At 42.0% G+C, this 24,977-nt stretch overlaps 2 protein-coding genes across 2 annotated transcripts; both read right to left on the reverse strand.

Annotated features, from left to right (window-relative positions):
- Window positions 1-683: 683 nt before the first annotated feature.
- Window positions 684-1,625, reverse strand: LOC138085882 (olfactory receptor 10H1). Its single transcript, XM_068980486.1, has one exon. It carries the CDS (start codon window positions 1,554-1,556, stop codon window positions 684-686), a length of 873 nt encoding a protein of 290 aa, XP_068836587.1. The 5' UTR covers window positions 1,557-1,625.
- Window positions 1,626-22,927: 21,302 nt separating this feature from the next.
- On the reverse strand, window positions 22,928-23,866 carry LOC138085906 (olfactory receptor 10H4-like). Its single transcript, XM_068980518.1, has one exon. The coding sequence runs from the start codon at window positions 23,774-23,776 to the stop codon at window positions 22,928-22,930; it is 849 nt and encodes a 282-aa protein (XP_068836619.1). The 5' UTR covers window positions 23,777-23,866.
- Window positions 23,867-24,977: the final 1,111 nt, after the last annotated feature.

Genomic DNA, 24,977 nt, shown 5'->3' on the forward strand with positions numbered 1-24,977 from the left:
TGCTGAAATTTAGGGTTCTTAGCACTCCTCTGCTGTAACCTGACTTAGTCTTCTGTAGCCTCATAAAAGTTGAGTTGTAGCTACATGATGCCACCTGAAAAGTGAAAGTTGCTCAGTTGTTTCCAACTCTTTGTGACCCCATGGACTATACAGTACCATGGAATTCTCCAGGCCAGAATACTGGAGTGGGTAGCCTTTCCCTTCTCCAGGGGATCTTCTCAACCCAAGGATTGAACCCAGGTCTTCTGCATTGCAGGAGGATTCTTTAACAGCTGAGCCACAGAGGAAGCCCTGTTACCACCTAGTAGAAAGTAAAGGCATGGCCTCATCCATTTCTCTTTGCAATGTGGGTTTGTGGTGATGGGAGTAATTAGTCTATCCTGGTTCCTGGCAGGAGAAAAACAGATTTTGGGTTTAATGCTACCTGGCCAAATGTCGTGCAACAGATAAGAAATCAATGAATCTGACTTCATGCATGTTATTGCTTCATACATCTTTCCATCCCGAATACATTCAGGGGCTGTTGAACCATTTTGCAAACATTTGTATGTTGCTGATAAGGGTCCTTGTAAACCATAAAGCATCAGACAGATGTTGGTTATTACAGGGTTGCAGGGTGTCACCTCTGATGGTAGCATCTGATAACCCAGTTTCACTATTTCCAAGAAATTCTTCCCAGATAATCATATTTTTTCAGGGTAGAGCTTGCTGAGGAAGATTTTCTTCATGGCGATCTTCAGCTCTTTGTTCCTGAGACTGAAAATGATGGGGCTCAGGAAAGGAGTAAGGACCGTGTAGGTGATGCCCATCAGCGTGTCTCCTTCCAGAGACTGGGGACCCTTGGGCTTGAGGTAGATGACAGAGGCAAAGCTGTAGTGCACGACCACCACGGTGAGGTGGGACGCACACGTGGAGAAGGCTTTGTGCCGGCCCTCGGCTGAAGGGATCCTCAAGATGGTGGCCACGATGAAGGCATAAGACAGGAGGATGAGGAGACAGCAGCCCAACAGGGCGGTGATACACACCAGGCCCACGCCCTTGGCGACTATTTGCACTTCAGTTCCACAGGCCAACTTCAATAGTGGGGGCACATGACAAGCAAAATGGTGGACCTCATTGGGTCCACAAAAGATAAGGTGGAAAACGGCAGATGTCACCAGCAACCCCATGACTGAGCCTCCAGCCCAGGACCAGGCCACCAGGCAGGCGCAGCCCCGGGGGCTCATGAGCACGTTGTAGCGCAGGGGGTGGCAGATGGCCACGTAGCGGTCGTAGCCCATGACGGTGAGCAGGAAGGAGTGGGTGAAGCCTGGCGTGAAAGAGAAGAACATCTGGCTGGCGCAGGCCCTGAAGGAGATGGAGCGGTCGGTGGAGAGCAGGTCGGCCAGCATGCGCGGGATGATGGCGAAGGTGTAGAGGACCTCGGAGGTGGAGAGGGCGCACAGGAAAAGGTACATGGGGGTGTGGAGGCTGCGCTCGCTCCAGACGGCGGCCATGACGAGCAGGTTCCCCAGCAGCGTGAACAGGTACATCAGCAGGAAGAGCAGGAAGAACATCAGCTGAAGGTGGGGGAAGGTGGAGAAGCCGATGAGGATGAATTCAGTCACTGCTGAGAAGTTGGCTCCTTGCACGGAGGCTGTTCCTGAAGTGAGGTGTGACATGGAGAGGTCAGCTACTGGATGGAGGGAGGTCATTAGCTTCCATCATTTCTGACTCTGTCCAAGGGGCTGCTCCTGACAAATGACAAATGACACTGGCTGAGTTCCTACTCTGCACCTCCTACGATGTAATCCTCTTATCAATGTAGTGGGGGAGATGTTTTTATCAATGATTCTGATCATTTAAAGCATAAACACTGAAAATATTAGGTTCAGGGAAGCTAAGCATCTTGTTCAAGGTGAAGCTGTCAAAATGGCAGAGTAAATACTTGAACCCATGGCTGACTGTCTCCAAAGACTATACCCCTCTCTCCCTCTGGTTACTTCCAAAAAATATAATGTTCCTTCACTAAAGTTTGCAGCCATTGTCCAGTTCCTCCCTTCTGATAAATCTTGTTCTTCTCAAGGTGTCAGATACCAGGGGACCTACTTACCCCATGTCTACAACACTTTGGACCAGTGTGCATCTCTAATGTAACATGAATCAATCAGATTCTTCCTCTGGAGTTATCCATGCAAGGAATCTGAAGAAAGAGACTGTGTAGGAATAATGTTCTTGTTGTTTTCCAGATCCCATGAGGTACATCTGTACCTACTGAGACAATGCAACATAGCCATCAAGGAAAGCAATGAGATAGTCTGGGAGTTTGAGTCCCTGCTCTGCCCACTGTGTAAACTTGAGCAAGTACATCACCTCTTTGTACCTCCATTTCTCTCTACCTGGCTCTAAGATTCTTTGTGGGAACTAAATGTGCTATTCTTGGGCTGTGACCTGGAAAACAGTGGTTGCTACCTATGGTAATTAACTCAATACACTCAGTAAACAAATGTATATGGTTTATGCTCAGTAAATAACCTACCTGGTGACTCAGTGGTAAAGAATTCACCTGCAGTGTGGGAGACACAGGTTCAATCCCTGCATCAGGAAGATCCTCTGAAGAAGGAAATGGCAACCCACTCCAAGATTCTTGCTTGGAAAATCCCCTGGACAGAGGAACCTAGCGGGCTACAGCCCACGGGCTCACAAAGAGTTGGACATAACTGAGCACACATGCACAGGGACAGTGTACTCAGTAGATAACTTCAATTTAGTGAGATTTCAATGTGCCTTTATAAATAACAACTATTTTTGAGTGATTTTTTAAAAGGCATTTTCAAGTTTAAATTGCAGTGAACCACTAATCTGCTTTCTGTTTCTATAGATTTGCCTGTGCCTGACATTTTAAATAATGGAATCATACACTGTGTGACCTTTGAGGTCTGTTTTTTTTTTCACTCAGCATGATGTTTTTGAGGTTCATCCACTTGTAGCATTGTCAGAACTTCATTCCTTTTTATGGTCAAACAATATTTCTTTATGGACATCACAGTTTGTTTATTCAATCACCTCAGTGATGGACACGTCAGTTGTTTCCACTTTTCCCTTCTTGTGAATAGTGCTGCTATGAACGTTCATGTGGGCATTTAAAGCACAGGAGTGGTTTCCAGGAGCTGGAGGAAGGGGAGAATGGGCAGGATTCCTAATGGGTCTAGGGTTTCTTTTGGGTGTGCTGAGGTTCTGGAACTAGACAGACGGTGCTCATACATCATGAATGTACTTCATGCCACTGAATTGTATGCTGTAATGTGTCTAAAATGGTAAATTGTACATTACATGTATTTTACCATGACACATGAAAAATGGGGGGAGGTGATATACCCTCTTAAGTGGGCTCAGGTCCTAGATCAAACCCTGGCAGGTTAATAATGAGGACACGAAGGGGAACCAGACACTTTGGGGACTGGAGGTTTCATTCCCCAACATCGTTGGTCTCCAGAGTTTTTTGGCCTCCCTCCTTTGAAGTCAATTGCATTTCTCTGTCTCCTCTGAGTCAGCACCTGCCTGGAGGTCCCCAGAAGCCCCACTTGGCCCTGATACCCTGAGATCCTAGAGGGGCAAATCAAAGTGGGTGACTTGGAAACAAGAGCTTCCAAAAAGAGGTTGAATGGGTGAGACCCGGATCAAGTGGGCTCTGCTTACAAGCTGCCAGGTTTTCAAATGTCTAGTGCAAGTTTTTTTCAGTATTCTATGACAAATTATTCTTTGTTATGAGATGGAGGCCATCCTGTGCACTATATGGTGTTTAGCAGCATCCCTGGCCTCTACTATCTGAATGCCAGTAATCTATGCTCAGTAGTAACTACCAAAAGTGTCATTATTAGATATTGCCAGTGTGAGCTTCACTGCTGGCTCAAACAGTAAAGAATCTGCCTACAATGCAGGAGACCTGGGTTCTCTCCCTGGGTCAGGAAGATCCCCTGGAGAAGGGAATGGCAACACACTCCAGTATTCTTGCCTGAAGAATTCCATGGACAGAGAAGCCTGATGGGCTACAGCCCATAGGGTCTCAAAGAGTCAGACATGACTGAGAGACTTTCATTTTCAATGTCCCCATTGGAGGGAGCAAAATCACCCCCAGTTGAAAACCAATCATCTTGAGAGTGCAATTGTATTTACTTAGCTGCTCCTTCTACTCAGATCTTGGTTTCTCCAACCAAGAACTGTTGTTCTTTTGCGTCAATGTTACCTACTCTGTGCAGTCTTTCTGGACATCTCTTTCCAAAGCAGATTTAGTCACTCATTCCTGTGTGCTTTCCAAACAACTACCCTGAGTGAGTTTAAAAGTCCTCATTTCTAACTTCATCATGATTTTCATTATAATGTACCATGCTGGATATACAACTATCTCTGGCATTGGATTTTGAACTCTTGATGAGAATAGTTGCCCTTAATTGGATGTGGTTCCTGTGCTCATGCAATTCTTATTAAATTTGTTCCTCAATATTGTGAGATCCCTGCTATGATCCCTGTTTTACAGAAGTGGCAACTGCATCCATAGAGGACACATCACTTGTCCAAGAGACCATGGCTCCTGAGTGGGGGAGCCAGGATCTGAATCTGAATCTGTATCTGAATGACCCCAAAGCCTATCTTTTCCTAACCTCTCTGTTACATTCACCATTTACTGGTGGCTGTTAGTGAGTGTCAGAGCCACTTTCAGGACCAGAGAAATGTCAGCTTCACCATACCAGGCTATTCACACATTCCCCCTCCATATTAATTAGATCACAAAAATCATACACATTAAAAAAGGAAGATGGGAACTATGGGAAGACTAGAGCTCACCATGTCCTAGAAATGTGGCCCAGGGCTGCATATACACCTTCTCAGATGATGGGGATGCAGAACTCAGCTAAGCTTGGTACCTCTTCATTCTGGGAAAAGGCAAAACTATGGAGACAGTAAAAAGATTGGTGCTTGTCAAGGACTCAGCGGAAGACAAGAGACAAATAGATGGAACTCAAGGGAGTTTTTAAGGTGGCAAAACAGTTCTGTACAGTTCAGTTCAGTTCAGTCGCTCAGTCATGTCCAACTGTTTGCGATCCCATGAACCACAGCACACCAGGCCTCCCTGTCCATCACCAACTCCCAGAGTTTATTCAGACTCATCTCCATTGAGTCGGTGATACTATCCAACCATCTCATCCTCTGTCGTCCCCTTCTCCTCCTGCCCTCAATCTTTCCCAGCATCAGGGTCTTTTCCAATGAGTCAGCTCTTCACATGAGGTGGCCAAAGTATTGGAGTTTCAGCTTCAACATTAGTCCTTTCAATGAATACTCAGGACTGATCTCCTTTAGGATGGACTGGTTGGATTTCCTTGCAGTCCAAGGGACTCTCAAGAGTCTTCTCCAACACCGCAGTTCAAAAGCATCAGTTCTTCGGTGCTCAGCTTTCTTTATAGTCCAACACTCACATACGTACATGACTACTAGAAAAACCATAGCCTTGACTAGACAGACCTTTGTTGACAAAGTAATGTCTCTGCTTTTTAATATGCTGTCTAGTTTGGTCATAACTTTCCTTCCAAGGAGTTAGCATCTTTTAATTTCATGTCTGCAATCACCATCTGCACTGATTTTGGAGCCCCCCAAAATAAAGTCAGCCACTGTTTCCACTGTTTATAGATACTATATATTGCATACATGATACAGGGCATTTGTCAAAACTCATAGGCTGTACAGCACCAACAGTGAACTCTAATGTGAACTGTGGGCTTTGGTTATAATATGTCAATATTGGTTCAGCAACTGTAAGACAGTTACTCACTAGTGCAGGATGTTAATAACAGGGGAAGCTGAGTGCAGGGAGAGAGAGGGTATGTGGAAATCCTCTGCACTATCTGCTCGTGCATGCCTGCTCAGTTGCTTCAATTGTGTCCAGCTCTGCGATTCCCATGGACTGCAGCCAGGTTACTCTGTCCATGGGGATTCTCCAGGCAAGAATACTGGAGTGGGTTGCCATGCCCTCCTCCAGAGGATCTTTCCAACCTGGGGACTGAGCCCACCTCACCTGTTTTTCCTGCATTGCAGGTGGATTCTTTACCCACTGAGCCATCTGGGAAGCTCACTGTCTGCTCAGTTTTCTGTAAACATAGAAGTGCTCTAAGAGGTAGAGACTCCTGATTTTTTTTTTAAGTAAAATAAGAAGCCTTAGAACCACAATGGGTGTAGGTTCAGGATTGCAAAGAGGTGGACAGAAGGTCCCAGTCATTGACCAACCAGGAGAACAACTAGTGGCTTCTCTGCAGTTAAACTGAACAGCCCCAGAGAAGAAGTGTGACCTGGCTCTGTGGCACTTGGTGGAACTCATAGAGGGGCCAGTCCCCACCCAGAACTCAGGGGTCAAACCTGCCTATGGCCAAATCCTATCTACACATATCATGGCAGCAGGGTTTTCCAACTTTAACATCAGGGACTTTCAGTTCAGTCACTCAGTCATGTCCGACTCTTTGCAGCCCCATAGACTGCAGCACACCAGGCCTACCTGTCCATCACAACTCCCAGAGTTTACTCAAACTCATCTTCATTGAGTCACTGATGCCATCCAACCATCTCATCCTCTGTTGTCCCCTTCTCCTCCTGCCCTCAATCTTTCCTAGCATCAGGGTCTTTTCCAATGAAACAGGGACTTTAGGAGCTGATAACTTTTTGTGTGTGTGATTAGAGGCTGACCTGTGCATTACAAGATATTGAGCAGCATCTCTGTCCCTCTCCATATGCCAGTAGCATCTCCCAGTTGTGACAATCAGAAGTATCCTCGCACATTGCCAAGTGTCCCCTGGGGAGGTAACGGCCTCTGGTGGAGAACCACAGGTTAGGTGTGTTATCTCCATCTTGCTTTACCTGTCTGCCCTCATCCTCTCTCTTCTCATGAAGCTGTTTAGGTTCCCCTCTCTGCATCCTCCTTCCTACCTGAACTACCTGCTGCCTCCCTATTTTCATCCTCGACTCCTTACCATCAATGCACCTGTCCACCCTGGTGTTTCCCTGATACTTAACACCCTTGGTGAGGGGGTGACTGGAGCCTCTCCATCCTGAATCTTCTTGACTGGCTCTTTCTTCTGCCTCTCCCCAATCCTTTCACCACTGGATTGGCCAGGACAGTGAGGGGAGTTAGGTTAAAAGTCAGACAGGTGCTCTGTGTAACTTAAAGTGGTAGCTCTTCTCTCTCTGCATCCCAGTTTTCTTACCCATCCTGCAAAGTAATCATCACATCCATTACCTTGAAGTTGGGAAGGGTAGAGCCCTACCTACTGCCCCAATTCATAGACTCAACTTTCACAGGAAGTTTTCTAAACACAAAGGCTCTCCTTGTCTGTGACAGCTGCTGGTTCCCCAGGTCTCTCCTGATCAAGTGGAAGGGAGGGAAGGTGACTCACCTGGGACTCCAGGCTCTGCAACTGCTTCTGCCTCACTCCAGCTGGAGGCTCTGGTTTGATGTTCTCCAGCAGGTAAGGGCTGGATGAGTGAGGGCTGCAAGGCAAGGAACCTGCCACTATGAGTAGACTGGTGGTGGGGGTGGGGGGAGCTACCTGAGCCTCACCTCCGTTATTTATGCTGCCTCAGCTCCCTGCCTGCTGCTTTCTTTCACTGTGATCCCCTGGCCTCTGTCTCTGCTGCTGTTACAGGGATGCTGGGACCCTTGGGAACCATGCAATGCATTGGGCAATCTCAGGGAGACTGTCATCACCCCTTGTCCCTCTTTCTCTGCCTGCCAGGAGTAAGCCAATTACTTGAGCTTCTCAGGGGCTCAAGAAGCGTCTAATACTTCACAAACTTGGAATTTGGAATTTGGAGCCCTGGCTCCTAGCAGTGGCAGAAAACCAGCCCTGCCATTGTTCACTGGGGCTGAGGAGGCTGCCTTACTTGACTCTCCACTTTCTTTCTTGCCCTTTCAGGGAATTTGCTCAATTAATGCCTCTTTAAAAATTCTATAAAGCACTTATCCTTCAATTAAAAAAATAAAGTAGCAAAAAATTTTTAAATAAACATTTTTAATAAGCACACAAACATGTTTATTCTTATTAAATAATTGAAATGCTGAAAACCAGACTAAAAGTCAAGCGATGGCCAGCCATAAGATCACAATGAGAAGTTTGATGGACATTGCTACACACCTTTGTATGCATGTAGCAAGTGAGTAACACAAGCTCTTAAAATCAGAGTATTATTGTGGGGTTCTGTTGTGGGTTTTTTTGTTTTGTTTTTCTTTTTAAGGTGAAATTTATATAACTTAAAATTCACCACTGTAAAGTGAACAGTTCTGTTTCATTTAGCACATTCACAATGTTATTTAACTACCATCTCTACTCAGTTTTTGAACATTTTCATCACTTCAAGAACTGGGAGATCTTATCCCATTATCAGTCTTCCTACCCTGAGCCCCTGGCAACCACTAATCTCCTTTTTTACCCTGTGGGTTTTCCTGATTTGGGCATGTCATGCAAATGGAGAATGATACAATATGTACATAGCCTTTGGGATCTTGTTTTTTTCACTCAGTGTAATATTTTCAAGATTCATCCATCATGTAGCATGCATTAGTGCTTCATTCCTTTTTATAACTAAGTAACATTCCACTATGTCGATGGATCGTATTTTGTTTAGTCATTCACCTACTGATGGGCATTTGGACTGTTTCTGCCATTGGGCTGTATGAGTAGTGCTGCTCTGGTTATTTGCATACAGAGATTTAATTGAATTCATTTCTTTGAGGTATGCTTCTAGGAGTAAAAGTGCTGAGTCGTAAAGAAATTCCATATTTAATTTTTTGGTGGACTACCAAACTAGTTTTCATACTATGTATTTTAACACAAATCTGATTGTTTTGTAGGTACCTTGCTGTAACTTGGCTTATTTGCTCTCATTTTGGAGTGATATTCATCTTAGTTTATTTTAGACTGATGTTTCTCAACCTTGGCAGTGTTTCTCCACACCCTCACCAATGTTCAATGTTATGAAATTTAATTTTGCCAATACGGTTGCCAAGTTGGCTCCCACTGGCACTTTAATTTGCATTTCCCTAATTACTATGGAAATTATAGTTCAAAAGCATCATTTCTTTTAAAAAATAATTTATTTATTTTAATTGGAGGCTAATTACTTTACAATACTGTGGTGGTTTTTGACATACATTGACATGAATCAGCCATGGGTGTACATATGTTCCCCATCCTAAACCCCTTCCCACCGCCCTCCCCATTCCATCCCTCTGGGTCATCCCAGTTCACCAGCCCTGAGCACCCTGTCTCATGCATCGAACTTGGACTAGCAATCCATTTCACATATGATAATATACATGTTTCAATGCTATTCTCTCAAATCATCCCACCCTTGCCTTCTCCCACAGAGTCCAAAGGTCTATTCTTTACAACTGTGTCTCTTTTGCTGTCTTGCATATAGGGTCATCATTACCATCTTTCTAAATTCCATATATATAAATTAATACACTATATTGGTGTTTTTATTTCTGGCTTACTTCACTCTGTGTAATAGGCTCCAGTTTCATCCACCTCATTAGAACTGATTCAAATGTATTCTTTTTAATAGTTGAGTAATATTCCATTCTGTATACATACCACAACTTTCTTATCCATTCATCTGGCAATGGACATCTAGGTTGCTTCCATGTCCTAGCTATTGTAAACAGTACTGCAGAACATTGGGGTACACATGTCTCTTTCACTTCTGGTTTCCTCAGTGTGTATGCCTAGAAGTGAGATTGCCGGGTCATATGGCAGTTCTATTTCCAGTTTTTTAAGGAATCTCCACACTGTTCTCCATAGTGGCTGTACTAGTTTGCATTCCCACCAGCAGTGTAAGAGGATTCCCTTTTCTCCACACCCTCCCCAGCATCTATTGTTTGTAGACTTTTGGATAGCAGCCGTTCTGACTGGCTTGAGATGATACCTTGAATTTCTCTGATAATGAATGATGTTGAGCATCTTTTCATGTGTCTGTTAGCCATCTATATGTCTTCTTTGGAAAAATGTCTGCTTAGTTATTTGGCCCATTTTTTGATTGAAAGTTAAATCGCTCAGTCATGTCCGACTCTTTGCAACCCCGTGGGCTGTAGCCTACCAGACTCCTCCGTCCACGGGATTCTTCAGGCAACAGTACTGGAGTAGGTTGCCATTTCCTTCTCCAGGGGATCTTCCTGACCCAGGGATTGAGCCAAGGTCTCCCACCTTGCAGGCAAACGCTTTACCCTCTGAGCCACCAGGGTTGTTTATTTTTCTGGAATTGAGCTGCAGGAGTTGCTTGCATATTTTTGAGATTAATTCTTTGTCAGTTGCTTCATTTGCTATTATTTTCTCCCATTCTGAAGGCTGCCGTTGCACCATGCTTATAGTCTCCTTCGTTATGCAAAAGCTTTTAAGTTTAATTAGGTCCCATTTGTTTATTCTTGATTTTATTTCCATTACTCTGGGAGGCGGGTCTTAGAGGATCCTGCTGTGATTTATGTCAGAGAGTTTTCCTCTAGGAGTTGTATAGTTTCTGGTCTTATGTTTAGATCTTTAATCCATTTTGAGTTTATTTTTGTGTATGGTGTTAGAAAGTATTCTGCTGCTGCTGCTGCTGCTAAGTCGTTTCAGTCGTGTCCGACTCTCTGCAACCCCATAGACGGCAGCCCACCAGGCTCCTCCGTCCCTGGGATTCTCCAGGCAAGAACACTGGAGTGGGTTGCCATTTCTTTCTCCAATGCAGGAAAGTGAAAAGTGAAAGTGAAGTCACTCAGTCATGTCTGACTCGTAGTGACCCCATGGACTGCAGCCTACCAGGCTCCTCTGCCCATGGGGTTTTCCAGGCAAGAATATTGGAGTGGGTTACCATTTCCTTCTCCAAGAAAGTGTTCTAGTTTCATTCTTTTACAAGTGGTTGACTAGTTTTCCCAGAACCACTTGTTAAAGAGATTGTCTTTTCTCCATTGTATATTCTTGTCTCCTTTGTCAAAGATAGGGTGTCCATAAGTGCATGGATTTATCTCTGGGCTTTCTATTTTGTTCCATTGATCTATATTTCTGTCTTTGTGCCAGTACCGTACTGTCTTGATGACTGTCAGGTTGATTCCTCCAGTTCCACTCTTCTTTCTCAAGATTGCTTTGGTTACTTGAGTTTTTTTGTATTTCCATACAAATTGTGAAATTATTTGTTCTGGTTCTCTGAAAAATACCATTGGTAGCTTGATAGGGATTGCACTGAATCTATAAATTGCTTTGGGTAGTATACTCATTTTCACTATATTGATTCTTCCAATCCATGAACATGCTTTGTTTCTCCATCTATTTGTGTCCTCTTGATTTCTCTCACCAGTGTTTTATAGTTTTCTATATATAGGTCTTTTGTTTCTTTAGGTAGATTTATTCCTAAGTATTTTATTCTTTTTGTCACAATGGTGAATGGAATTGTTTCCTTAATTTCTCTTTCTGTTTTCTCATTGTTAGTGTATAGGAATGCAAGGGATTTCTGTGTGCTAATTTTATATCCTACAACTTTACTATATTCATTGATTACCTCTAATAATTTTCTGGTGGTGTCTTTAGGGTTTTCTATGTAGAAGATCATGTCATCTGCAAACAGTGAGAGTTTTACTTCTTCCTTTCCAATCTGGATTCCTTTTATTTCTTTTTCTTCTCTGATTGCTGTGGAAAAATCTTCCAAAATTATGTTGAACAGTAGTGGTGAGAGTGGGCACCCTTGTCTTGTTCCTGACTTTAGGGGAAATGCTTTCAATTTTTCACCATTAAAGATGTTTTCTGTGGGTTTATCATATATGGCTTTTTTTATGTTGAGGTATATCGCTTATTTAACTTACATGCAGAGTACATCATGAGAAACATTGGGTTGGAGGAAGCACAAGCTGGAATCAAGATTGCCAGGAGAAATATCAATAACCTGAGATATGGAAATGACACCACATTTATGGCAGAAAGTGAAGAAGAACTAAAGAACCTCTTGATGAAAGTGAAAGAGGAGAGTTAAAAAGTTGATTTAAAGCTCAACATTCAGAAAACTAAGATCAAGGCATCCAGTCCCATCACTTCATGGGAAATAGATGGGGAAACAGTGGTTGACTTTATTTTTCTGGGCTGTAAAAATTTTTCTGGGCTTTAAAAGTAATGCAAATGGTGATTGTAGTCATGAAATTAAAAGACACTTACTCCTTGGAAGAAAAGCTGTGACCAACCTAGACAGCATATTAAAAAGCAGAGACATTACTTTGCTGACTAAGGTCCGTCTAGTCAAGGCTATGGTTTTTCCAGTGGTTATGTATGGATGTGAGAGTTGGATTATAAAGAAAACTGAACACTGAAGAATTGATGCTTTTGAACTGTGGTGTTGGAGAAGACTCTTGAGAGTCCCTTGGACTGTAAGGAGATCCAACAAGTCCATCCTAAAAGAGATCACTCCTGAGTATTCATTGGTAGGACTGATTTTGAAGCTGAAACTCTAATACATTGGCCACCTGATTCGAAGAGCTGACTCATTGGAAAAGACCCTGATGCTGGCTGGGAAAGATTGAGGGCAGGAGGAGAAGGGGACAACAGAGGATGAGATGGTTGAATGGCATCACTGACTCAATGGAGATGAGTCTGAGTGAACTCCGGGAGTTGGTGATGGACAGGGAGGTCTGGTGTGCTGTGGTTCATGGGGTCTCAAAGAGTTGGACATGACTGAGCGACTGAACTGAACTGATATTCCTTCTGTGCTGCTTTCTGGAGGGTTTTTTTTTTTTAATATCATAAGTGGATGTTGAATTTTGTCAAAGGCTTTCTCTGCAGCTGTCGAGATAATCATATGGTTTTTATCTTTCAATTTGTTAATGTGGTATATTACATTGACTGATCTGTGAATATTGAAGAATCCTTGCACCCCTGGAATAAAGCCCACTTGATCATGATGTATGATCTTCTTATTCTATTTTATTTTTGGTTCATTGACACTTTATTATTACTGCAAGCTTTACAACTGTCTCTAAAATTGAGAAAGCCTGTTGGAGCAATGATGCTGTTGGATTCTGACAGCTAGAATTTTGTTGAGGATTCTTGCATCTATGTCCATCAGTGGTATTGGCCTGTAGTTTTCTTCTTTTGTGTGGCATCTTGGTCTGATTTTGGTATTAGGGTGATGGTGGCCTCATAGAATAAGTTTGGAAGTTTACCTTCCTCTGCAATATTCTGAAAGAGTTTGAGTAGGATTGGTGTTTTCTCGTCTCTAAATTTTTGGGAGAATTCAGCTGTGAAGCTGTCTCCTCCTGGGCTTTTGTTTGTTGGACGATTTCTGTTTATAGTTTCGATTTCTGTGCTTGTGATGGCTCTGTTAAGATTTTTAAACTCAAAAAAAAAAAAAGATTTTCTATTTCTTCCTGGTTCAGTTTTGGAAAGTTATACTTTTCTAAGAATTCATCCATTTCTTTCAAGTTGTCCATTTTATTGGCATATAGTTGCTGATAGTAGTCTCTTATGATTCTTTGTATTTCTGTGATGTCTGTTGTGATTTCTCCATTTTCATTTTTAATTTTGTTGATTTTATTCTTCTCCCTTTTATTCGTGATGACTCTGGCTAATGGTTTGTCTATCTTATTTATCTTCTCAAAGAACCAGCTTCTAGCTTTGTTGATTTTTGCTATGGTCTCCTTTGTTTCTTTTGCATTTATTTCTGCCTCAATTTTTAAAAATGATTTCTTCCCTTCTACGAACCTTGGGATTCTTCATTTCTTCTTTTTCTAGTTGCTTTAGGTGTAGGGTTAGGTTATTTATTTGATTTTTCTCTTGTTTCTTGAGGTAAGCTTGTATTGCTATGAACCTTCCCCTTAGCACTGCTTTTTATTGAATCCCATAGGTTTTGAGTTGTTATGTTTTCATTTTCATTTGTTTCTATGTATATTTTGATTTCTTCTGTGAATTGTTGGTTATTCAGAAGCATGTTGTTTAGCCTCCATATGTTTGTATTTTTAATATTTTTTTTTCCTGTAGTCAACATCTAATCTTACCACATTGTGATCAGAAACAATGCTTGGAATGATTTCAATTCTTTTTTAATTTACCAAGGCTAGATTTATGGCCCAGGATGTGATCTACCCTGGAGAAGGTTCCATGTGCCCTTGAGAAAAAGGTGAAATTCTTTGTTTTGGGGTGAAATGTCCTAGGGATATCAATTAGGCCTAACTGGCCCATTGAATCATTTAAAGTTTGTGTTTCCTTGCTACTTTTTTGTTTAGTTGATCTATTTATAGGTGTGAGTGGGGTATTAAAATCTCCTACTTCTGATTTCTCCTTTGTATTTGAATGAGATCCTTGCTGGGTATAGTAATCTGGGTTGTAGGTTTTTCTCTTTCATCACTTTAATTATGTCATGCCATTCCCTTCTGGCTTAAAGAGTTTCTATTGAAAAATCAGCTGTTATCCTTATGGGGATCCCTTTGTGAGTTACTTGTTGTTTTTCCCTTGCTGCTTTTAATATTTGTTCTTTGTGTTTGATCTTCATTAATTTGATTAATATGTGTCTTGGGGTGTTTCACCTTGGGTTTATCCTGTTTGGGACTCTCTGGGTTTATTGGACTTGGGTAGCTATTTCCTTCCCCATTTTAGGGATGTTTTCAACTATTATCTCCTCAAGTATTTTCTCATGGTCTTTCTTTTGTCTTCTTCTTCTGGGACTCCTATGATTCAAATGTTAGGGCATTTAACATTGTCCTGAGGTCTCTGAGGTTGTCCTCATTTCTTTTAATTCTTTTTTCCTCTCTGCTTCATTTATTTCCACCATTCTATCTTCTACCTCACTTATCCTATCTTCTGCCTCAGTTATTCTACTGTTGGTTCCCTCTAGAGTGCTTTTGATCTCAGTTATTGCATTATTCATTATATATTGACTCTTTTTTATTTCTTCTAGGTCCTTGTTAAATTTTTCTTGCATCTTCTCAATCCTTGTCTCCAGAATATTTATTGGTAACTTCATTTTGTTTTCAAGAATTTGGATCATTTTTACTATCATTATTCTGAATTCTTTTTTAGGTAGACTCCCTATCTCCTCTTTTGTTTGGTTTCACGAGCTTTTATCATGTTCCTTTACCTGCTGAGTATTTCTCTGTCTTTTCATCTTGTTTAGATTGCTGTGTTTGGGGTGGCCTTTCTGTATGCTGAAAGTTTGTGGTTCCTCTTTATTGTGGAGGTTCCTCCCTGTGGGTGGGGTTGGATGAGTGGCTTGTCAAGGTTTCCTGGTTAGGGAAGCTTGTGTTGGTGTTTTGGCGGGCGAAGCTGGATCTCCTCTCTGTGGAGTGCAATGAAGTGTCCAGTAGTGAGTTTTGAGGCGTCTATAGGTTTGTGTGACTTTTGGCCACCTGTATTCTAATGATCAGGGTTATGTTCCTGCATTATTGTAGAATTAGCTTGGTATGTCTTGCTCTGAAACTTGTTGGCTCTTGGATGGAGCTTGGTTTCAGTGTAGGAATGGAGGCTTTTGGATGAACTTTTGTCGATTAATGTTCCCTGGAGTCAGGAGTTCTCTGCTGTTCTCAGGATTTGGATTTAAGCCTCCTGTCTCTGGCTTTCAGTCTTATTCTTACAGTAGCCTCAAGACTTCCACATCCATACAGCACTGATAATAAAACATCTAGGTTAATGGTGAAAAGATTCTCCACAGTGAAGGACACCCAGAGAGGTTCACAGAGTTACATGGAGAAAAGAAGAGGGAGGAGGGAGATAGAGGTGACCAGGAGGAGAAGAGGGGGAATCAAACCGGGAGAGAGCAATCTAGCCAGTAATCAGTTCTCCATGTGCTCTCCACAGTCTGGAACACTCAGGGCAGTTCACGAAGTTACATAGAGGAAAGAAGAGGGAGGAAGGAGATAGAGGTGACCAGAATGAGAGGAGGGGGAGTCAAAAAGAGAGACACAGATCTAGCCAGTATTCAGTTCCCTGAGTGTTCTCCACAGCCCAGAACACCCAAAGAGATTCATAGAGTTGGGTAGAGAAGAGAAGGGGGAAGGAGGAGATAGAGAAAAAGGAGAGTCAAAAGGGAGACAGAACAATCAAGCCAGTAATCACACTCCTAAGTAAAAACGAGTGCTGAAGATTGGCTCCTTAAAGGTACAAAATTGATAACAAATACCAAAAAGCAAAGATTAAAAATCTACAGTAGAGGTTAGACTCTCAAAAATACAATATTAAAAAAAGACTAAAATTATAAAATATATATATATATGAAATTTGCTTTTAAAATGGGGTCTTTTTTTGCAAAGTAATAGGGTACAAAAATGAAAATTAATGGGGTAGTAAAGAATTTAAAAATTAAAAAAATTAAAAATTAAAAGATGATGATAGTAAAATATATCTTGGAATTTCTCTGAATCTGTTGAGGGCAATGTGGGGTCAGTTCAGTTTCAAATAGTTTCTTATTCCAGCTTATACTTCTTCTCAAGGTCTATAGGCCCCTTCCAATGTAGTCAATGCTAACTACAGGGTTTTAATCTTTTGCACCTGTCACTTCCAGATCAGCTCCCTCTTCTTTGTTTCTTTTGGATTCCTCTGTTTGCAAGTCTCTTCAGTGTCTATTTTCTGCCCTGATACATGGGGGCGAAGGTGATCACTTATTTAGGCTCACTTGTTCAGTTGTGCTGTGGGGAGGGAGGAACACTTCAAACAAACATCACTGGCATTTGTGGGGAGTGCTCACAGTGTCTCGGCCACACTGGGTTTGCCCCTGCTCATAGCGTGTGTGCTTTCCTGGTCTACACTACTCAGGCTCTAGATTGCTCTGCAGGGGAAGTGTTTAAAGTGGGCCCTGCATTGCATGCACTTCCCAGGTCTAAGCCCCTCAAGTTGAGGTTCTTGTGTACTCCACAAAGTCGCAGAGTTGGTTGGGCCTGCGTTTTGTTCCCCTCCCAGGTCCAAGCAGCTCAGGCAACCAGGTGCTTGGCGAGCACATTCTCCTTCAGTGCAGTGCATCTTATCACCTCCCCAGTTCCAGCCCCTCAGTTTCCTGGGTGTGCAGTGAGAGCGCCATCTCAGGTGTGCAGTATGTCTCCTCTGGGGAGCTAATCTCTGACTGCAAACCTCCTGGCAGATGTCAATTGCCCAGGATCCCAGGAAGACTTGGTTAGCTACTGGGAGCCTGCTCACAGTTTGGTGGTGGATGCATCTCTGGAGAAGAGATTGCCCCTCGTCTTCCTGCTCTGGCTGTCGCCCACCTGCTTCTCTGCCTCTGGTGGGGGGATGGGCCAGTCCACAGCCGGCTAGCTCTCCTCTGGTATTCGCACAATCCTTTGTTCTGTGAGCAGGCTGGCAGTGCCTTAGAGCTTTTTGTGGGAACGCTCTCTCTCTCTCTCTCTCTCTCATTTTTTTTTTCTCTCAGGCTATCCCAGTTTGGGTTGCTATCTCACATTAGCTCCCTCAGATTGTCCTCTGGGCATTCAGGCCTGGTCCTTACCCTAAGCATGCAACCCGTGCCTCCATGTTCAGCCCCTGCTCGCTGCTGGTGGCCACGAGTGTCTGGGCTACTTCTCCCCTGGGAATTGCGGTTAGGTGCATAATTTGTGGGATTTTTGTTTTTGCTTTTCCCCTCACAGTTATGTTGCCTTCTGAGATTCCAAAACTCCCCACAGACCCACCAGTGAGAGGGTTTCCTGATGTTTGGAAACTTCTCCTTCATGACTCCCTCCTTGAAATGGGTCTCCATCCCTAACTCTTTGTCTCTCTTTTTATCTTTTATATTTTGTCCTACCTCCTTTCAAAGAGAATGGGCTGCCTTTCTGGGTGCCTGGTATCTTCTGCCAGTGTTCAGAAGTTGCTTTTTGGAATTTTCTCAGCGTTCAAATGATCTTTTGATGAATTTGTGGGGGAGAAAGTGGTCTCCTTGTCCTATTCCTCTGCCATCTTAGGACCACCCCCCAAAAGCATCATTTCTAAAGAAGGCTGAGTGCCGAAGAACCAATGCTTTCAAACTGTGGTACTGGAGAAGACTCTTGAGAGTCCCTTGGACAGCAAGGAGATCAAACCATTCAATCCTAAAGGAAATCAACTCTGAATATTCTTTGGAAGGATTGATGCTGATGCTCCAATACTTTGGTCACCTGATGTGAAGAGCAGACTCATTGGAAAAGTCCCTGATGTTGGAAAAGGCAATGGCACCACACTCCAGTACTCTTGCCTGGAAAATCTCATGGGCGGAGGAGCCTGGTAGGCTACAGTCCATGAGGTCGTGAAGAGTCAGACACAACTGAGCGACTTCACTTTGACTTTTCACTTTCATGCATTGGAGAATGAAATAGCAACCCACTCCAGTATTCTTGCCTAGAGAATCCCAGGGATGGGGAAGCTTGGTGGGTTACCGTCTATGGAGTTGCACAGAGTTGGACACGACTGAAGCAACTTAGCAGCAGCAGCAGCAGAGGCCAGGAGGAGAAGGAGACGACAGGAGATGAGATGGTTAGATGGCATCACTGACTCAATGGACATGAGTTTGAGCAAACTCTGGAAGATGGTGAAGGACAGGGAAGTCTAGTGTGCTGCAGTCCATGGGGTCACAAAGAGGCAGACATGAGAAAGGGACTGAACAAAGACAACAACAACAATTACTAGTGGGTTAAGAAATCTCTATTGTTTGTTAGCCATATGGATTTCTTTTTTGTTTTATGCTTATTCAAAGCCTTCCCCTTTTTCAAGATTGCTTTGTTCCTATTTATTTGCAGGCATAGAATTAGAGATTCTAAATCGTAACTTTGCCTATGAATCTTTTCCCTTTGGCTTCTGTTTCTTGTGCCTTAATCCTGTTTCTGTCAGAAACATTCTTCTTGGTTTCTTCTAATGCTTTTATACAATAAGTTTAGGGGTGAAAAACTGCACCATGTGGGGTCACTGCCTGTTTTTATAAAGTTTTACTGAAACCACACTCATGAAAATTCATTGACATATTGTCTATGGCTGGCTTTGTGGTATGACAGCAGAGTTGAATAGTTGTGATGGAGGTAGTGTGACCGGCAGAGCTGAAAATATTTATTATCTGATCAAGGATGGGACGATTTGAGAGAATAGCATTGAAATATGTACATTACCACATGTAAAATTGATTACCAGTGCAAGTTTGATGAAAGAAGCAGGGCACCCAAAGCCAGTGCTCTGGGACAACCCAGAGGGATAAGGTGGGGAGGGAGGTGGGAGAGGGGTTCAGGATTTGGTGGGACACATGTATACCTGTGGCCAATTAATATTGATGTATAGCAAAAATCATCACAATATTGTGACTATCCTCCCTTCCCTCATAGCTCAGTTGGTAAAGAATCTGCCTGCAATGCAGGAGACCTGGGTTCGATTCTTGGGTTGGGAAGATCCCCTGGAGAAGGAAATGGCAATCCACTCCAGTATTCTTACCTGGAAAACCCCATGGACAGAGGAGCCTGGTGGGCTACGGACCATGGGATCGCAAGAGTCGGACACGACTTAGGGACTAAACCACCACCACCATCCTGCAATTAAAATTAATTAATTAATTTTTAAAAAAGGAAAAAATTGTCAACCTCTAAAGCTTTAATCAACCAAAAATATTGTGCAACCATTTCAAATTTGGTTTCAACTAATTATTTTTTAAGACAATTTTTTTCAGAGTAGTTTCCATTTCACAGCAAAATTGAGAGGAAAGCAGAGATTTTCCATTTACCCTGTACCCCCTCACACATACACAGAGTCTCACATTATCAATTTCCTCTACCAAAGTGGTACATTTGTTGCAATTGATGAACCTAAGTTGACATAGTATCATCACCAACGTCCACAATTTACATTATGGTTCACTTTCATTGTGTCTTTTATGGATTAACATATATAGTGAGATGTATCCATTGTTATAGTATCATGCGGAGTATTTTCACTGCCTTAAAAATCCTGTGTTCTACCTAGTCATCCATCCCTCTCCCTTATCCTTTGGCAAACACTGGTCTTTTTATTGCCTCCATTGTTTAGCTTTTTCCACAGTATCATACAGTTGGAATCATATAGTTCATAGTCTTTTTAGATGGGCTTCTTTCACTTTGTAATGTGCAATAAAGGTTCCTCAAAGTCTTTTGATGGATTGATAACTCAAATTTTTGGTGCTAAATAATATTCCATTGTCTTGGTGTTGTTGTTCAGTCACCAAGTCATCTCCAACTCTTTGCGACTCATGGACTGCAGCACCCCAGGCTTCCCTGTCCGTCACCAACTCCCAGAGCTGATCAAACTCATGTCCATTGAGTCAGTGATGCCATCCAACCATCTCATCCTTTGTTGTCCCCTTCTCCTCTTGCCCTCAATCTCTCCCAGCATCAGGGTCTTTTCTAAGGAGTCTGCTCTTTGAATCAGGTGGCCAAAGTATTGGAGCTTCAGCTTCAGCATCGGTTCTTCCAATGAATATTCAGGACTAATTTCCTTTAGTATTGCTCAGCTTATTTATCTATTCACCTATTGTAGGATATCTTGATTCTTTCAAGTTTTGGCAATTTTGAAAAAATATGCTATAAACATCGGTGTGCAGATTTATTTTTTGTAAACCTAAGTGTTCAACTCCTTTGGGTAAATACTAGGGAGTGTGTTTTATGGATTATATAGGAAGATTATGTTCTGTTTTGTGGGACATCACCAAATTGTCCTCCAAAGTGGCTATACCATTTTGCATTCCTAGTAATGAATGAGAGTTTCTGTTGTTTCACATCCTTACCAGCATTTAGTGTTGCCACTGTAACAGACTTTAGTCATTCTAATAGGCAAGTTGTGGTAAAATGTACTTTTTAATGGATAACTAATTGCCCCAACAAGATTTAGTGAATAGTTTATGGTTTTGAAATTGGGTTATTCCATGACACTTATGCCATTCCACTGTTTTACATGTCTGTTTCTGTACAATATTGCTTTTTAAAAATGTTTTTAGCTTTCTAAATTAATTTTAGTGGTAGTAAAATATTTATAGTGTGGTATTTATATAACATGATAGTGATAATAGTTATAGTAGTTGATAGTGACTAAGACTTAGTCACTACTCTGACTCTGGTAGTCAATTATGATTTAATTATATAAGCAGATACATATGTAAGTCATTAATCCTCACAATAACCATATGAGCTAGGTACTTATGATATCTGCATTTCTCAAATTTAGGAAACAGAACCGTAAAAAATTACATAGCCATGGTTACATAAAAAAGTTACATAGCCATAGCTACATTGGCCATGAAGAAGTATATTTTTTCCTATGTGTATCTCTCCTTTTTAAAAAATTTATTTTTGCTGAGGTAACATTGATTTATAACATTATGTATGTTTCACATGTACAAAGTTATATATCTACTCTGTACACATTACAGTTACTATCAAAAATTTATTTTCTATTCATCTCTACACAGTTGACCTCTTTCCCCATTTTACCTTCATCTCTCCTTCCCCTCTGTGTCATGTTTATTTTTGTTTCGTTTTTTCATTTATTGTGGTCTTTATTTCTTTGGGTTTTTTTATATTGCACAAATGAGTGAAATTATATGCTATTTGTCTTTAACCACCTGAGTTATTTCACTTAGCATAATATGCTCAAGATCCATCCATGCTGTCACAAGTGGCAAGGTTTCATATTTCTCATGGCTGAATAGTATTCCATTATGTATTTAGATATATCTCACATCTTCCTTATCCCATGGTTAAGTTGTTTCCACTTCTTGACTATTGTAAAATATGCCATGATGAACATAGAGCTGCAAACATCTTTTTGAATTAGTGTTTTTGTATTCTTTGTATAAACACCCCCAAAATGGAATACCTGGATCATATAGTAGTCCAAGGTTTAATTTTTTTGAGGAAAATCCGTACGGTCTCCCATGTTGGCTGCACCAATTTACATTTTCTACAATGTTGCACGAGGATTCCCTTACCTCCACATCTTTGACAACACTTGTATTTTCTTGGTAGAAGAACTTGAGCTCACTTCCCCTCCTGAAAACACTAAAATCTAACTGCTGCATAACCTGGACAAAAAGACTGGAATCTGTTTTTCTGAGCCTCTTCTAAAATTTGCAGAGGAAGGACACTCTCAAGCTCATTTTATGAGGCCACCATCACACTGAAATCAAAACCACACACACACACAAAAGAGGAAATTGCAGGTCAATATCACTGATGAAGATAGAGGCAAAAATCCTCAACAAAATACTAGCAAATCAAATCCAACAACACATTGAAAGGATCAAGTGAGATTTATCCCAGAAATACAAGGATTCTTCAATATACACAAGACAACACATCAACAAACTGAAGAATGAAAATCATATGATCACCTCAAAAGATGCAGAAAAAGTTGTTGACAAAGTTCAACACCCATTTAGGACTAAAAATAAAACACTCTACAGAAAGTGGGCACAGAGAGAACCTCCTTAACTTAATAAAGGCTATATATAACAAACCCACAGCAAACATCATTCTCAACAGTCAGTAATTACTTTACATGTCAGTGTTTCATATATGGAAAAGACCCAGTCCTGGTGGTATTTCTTATTATCTTTAGGTAATTTTATTCATTTTTATTTTGGGGGATGGGGAATTAAAATCTACTTTTGCTAGTCCATTCAAGGATAACCACCTGTATCAGGGTCCTGATACATGCATTTGGTGCTTCCCACCTGCTTATAGACAGATAGCACATTCTTAGGTATAGATAATGGGATAAAGTTCATTTTACTGGTAATAAATAAAAGATTATGATGAGACAAACTATGTAACAGGGGGAAACATTGGAGAAAAGTGAGTAGCTAGTATGCATCAAACTCTGATGGAGTGTGAGTATTTTACAGACCTGAATCATTACAAGAGTTCTATGGAAACAGATAATATTAAACCCCTCTCATCCATTACAGATCCATATCACCAAACTGGCCATCAGAACCTTAGGGGACAGAAAGTTCTGTGCAAATTTCTCTTTATGCCAGTTTTCAGCTCCTTATTCCTGAGACTGAAAATGATGGGGCTAAGAAAGGGGGTAAAGACTGTATAGATGGTGGTCATCAGAGTGTTATTGTCCATAGAATGGGGGCCTTTGAGTTTCAGATAGATGATGGAGGCAAAACCGTAGTGCACGACCACTATGGTGAGGTGGGAGACACAGGTAGAAAAGGTCTTGTGCCGGCCCTCAGTGGAGGGGATCCTCAGAATGGCAGCCACAATGAAGACATAGGAGAGGAAGATGAGGAATAAGCACCCCATCAGGGCTGTGACGCAGACCAAGATTACAACTATGGTGACAGAGGCTGTCCCCTTCCCACAGGCCAACTTCAAGAGGGAAAGCACATGGCAGACAAAATGGTGTATCTCCTTAGACCCACAGAAGGTGAGATGAAAAACTATCAATGTCACCATCAACCCCACAGCTGAGCCACCAGCCCAGCACCAGGACACAAGACGGGCACAGTCACGGGTGCTCATGAGCACGTTGTAGCGCAGGGGGTGGCAGATGGCCACGTAGCGGTCATAGCCCATGATCATGAGCAGGAAGGAGTGGCTGTAGCCAAACGTAAAGGAGAAGAACATCTGGCTGGCACAGGCCACAAAGGTGATGGAGTGATGGGTGGAGAGCATGTCCGCCAGCATGCGAGGGGTGACCGCAACAGTGAACAGGATCTCAGAGATGGAGAGGGCACACAGGAAGAGGTACATGGGGGTGTGGAGGCTGTGCTCCCTCCAGATGGTGCCCATGATGAGCAGGTTGCCCAGGAGTGTGAACAGGTACATCAGCAGATACAGCAGGAAGAAGGTGGGCAGGAGCTGCTGAGGGAAGTTGGAGAAGCCGATGAGGATGAATTCAGACACTGTGCTATAGTTCTGAGCAGACGAGGATGCTGCATCTGGGGACATCAGAAAGAGAATGAAGGCATAGTGATTAAAACAGAGGCTCTAACATAGATTAATGGCAATTGAGGAGTTCTATACTATATGTTCAAGGGTTTCTCAGCAGTAAAGAATTCACCTGCAATGCAGGAGATGCAGGTTCAATACCAGGATTGAAGAAGATTCCCTGGAGAAGAAATGGCAACCCATTCCTGCATTCTTTCCTGGGAAATCCCATGGACAGAGGAACCTGGCAGGCTACAGTCCATGGGGGTCACAAGAGTGGGATATGACGTAGTGACTAAACCACCACCATCCTAAATATTCATTTGCTTAGCTTCTCTGGGTCTCACAATCTTCATCAGTAAGATGGAATAAATCATAATATTTACCATTTAGTAGTGTGATAAAGATAAAATGAGATCCCGTACATTAAATGCTGAAGACACAGTTTGGCTTCTAAGTTTTTGTTAACAGTGATGAAAAGAAATAAAAGATTCAGGTTTGTAATCAAGACAGACATAGGTGGTCAGAGTCATATTCTTTTGAATACTGTGCTTGTTGTCAAAAATATGTTTGGATCTTGGATTTATAAATTTTCACTGAAAGTCTTTGCCTTTAATTGAGTAACCAATTCATATTTATTTTAATACTATTTTATTAGTACTCATTTCTGTCAATGTATCTCATATTTTGTATTTACTCTTTCATAGGAACTGAAGAGAATGCTTGAAAATAAAAAGATGGACAAATATATGCACCAAAGGAATGATGAGGAAACAATCCTGAAAGCAAAAAAAAAAAAGAAAGAAAGAAAAGGAAAGCAATTGAATGAAACAATAATCATAATACCTATGTTGAAAGAAAGTGAAAGTGAAGTCACTCAGTCGTGTCCAAATTTTTGTGACCCCATGGACTGTAGTCTACCAGGCTCCTCCTTCCATGGGATTTTCCAGGCAAGAATACTGGAGTGGGTTGCCATTTCCTTTTCCAGGGGATCTCCCCAACCCAGGGATTGAACCTGGGTCTCCCACATTTTATATAGGCAGACACTTTACCGTCTGAGCCACCTGGGAAGTCCCTATACCACATGCCAATAAAAGGA

Source organism: Capricornis sumatraensis, chromosome 9 (genome assembly GCF_032405125.1).
Source record: "Capricornis sumatraensis isolate serow.1 chromosome 9, serow.2, whole genome shotgun sequence".
In the NCBI taxonomy this organism is placed as follows: domain Eukaryota; kingdom Metazoa; phylum Chordata; class Mammalia; order Artiodactyla; family Bovidae; genus Capricornis; species Capricornis sumatraensis.

Bases quoted from the DNA above. Each gene is read 5' to 3' on its own strand.
- LOC138085882 (XM_068980486.1), bottom strand. From the start codon at position 1,556: ATGTTCTTCCTGCTCTTCCTGCTGATGTACCTGTTCACGCTGCTGGGG.
- LOC138085906 (XM_068980518.1), bottom strand. From the start codon at position 23,776: ATGTACCTGTTCACACTCCTGGGCAACCTGCTCATCATGGGCACCATC.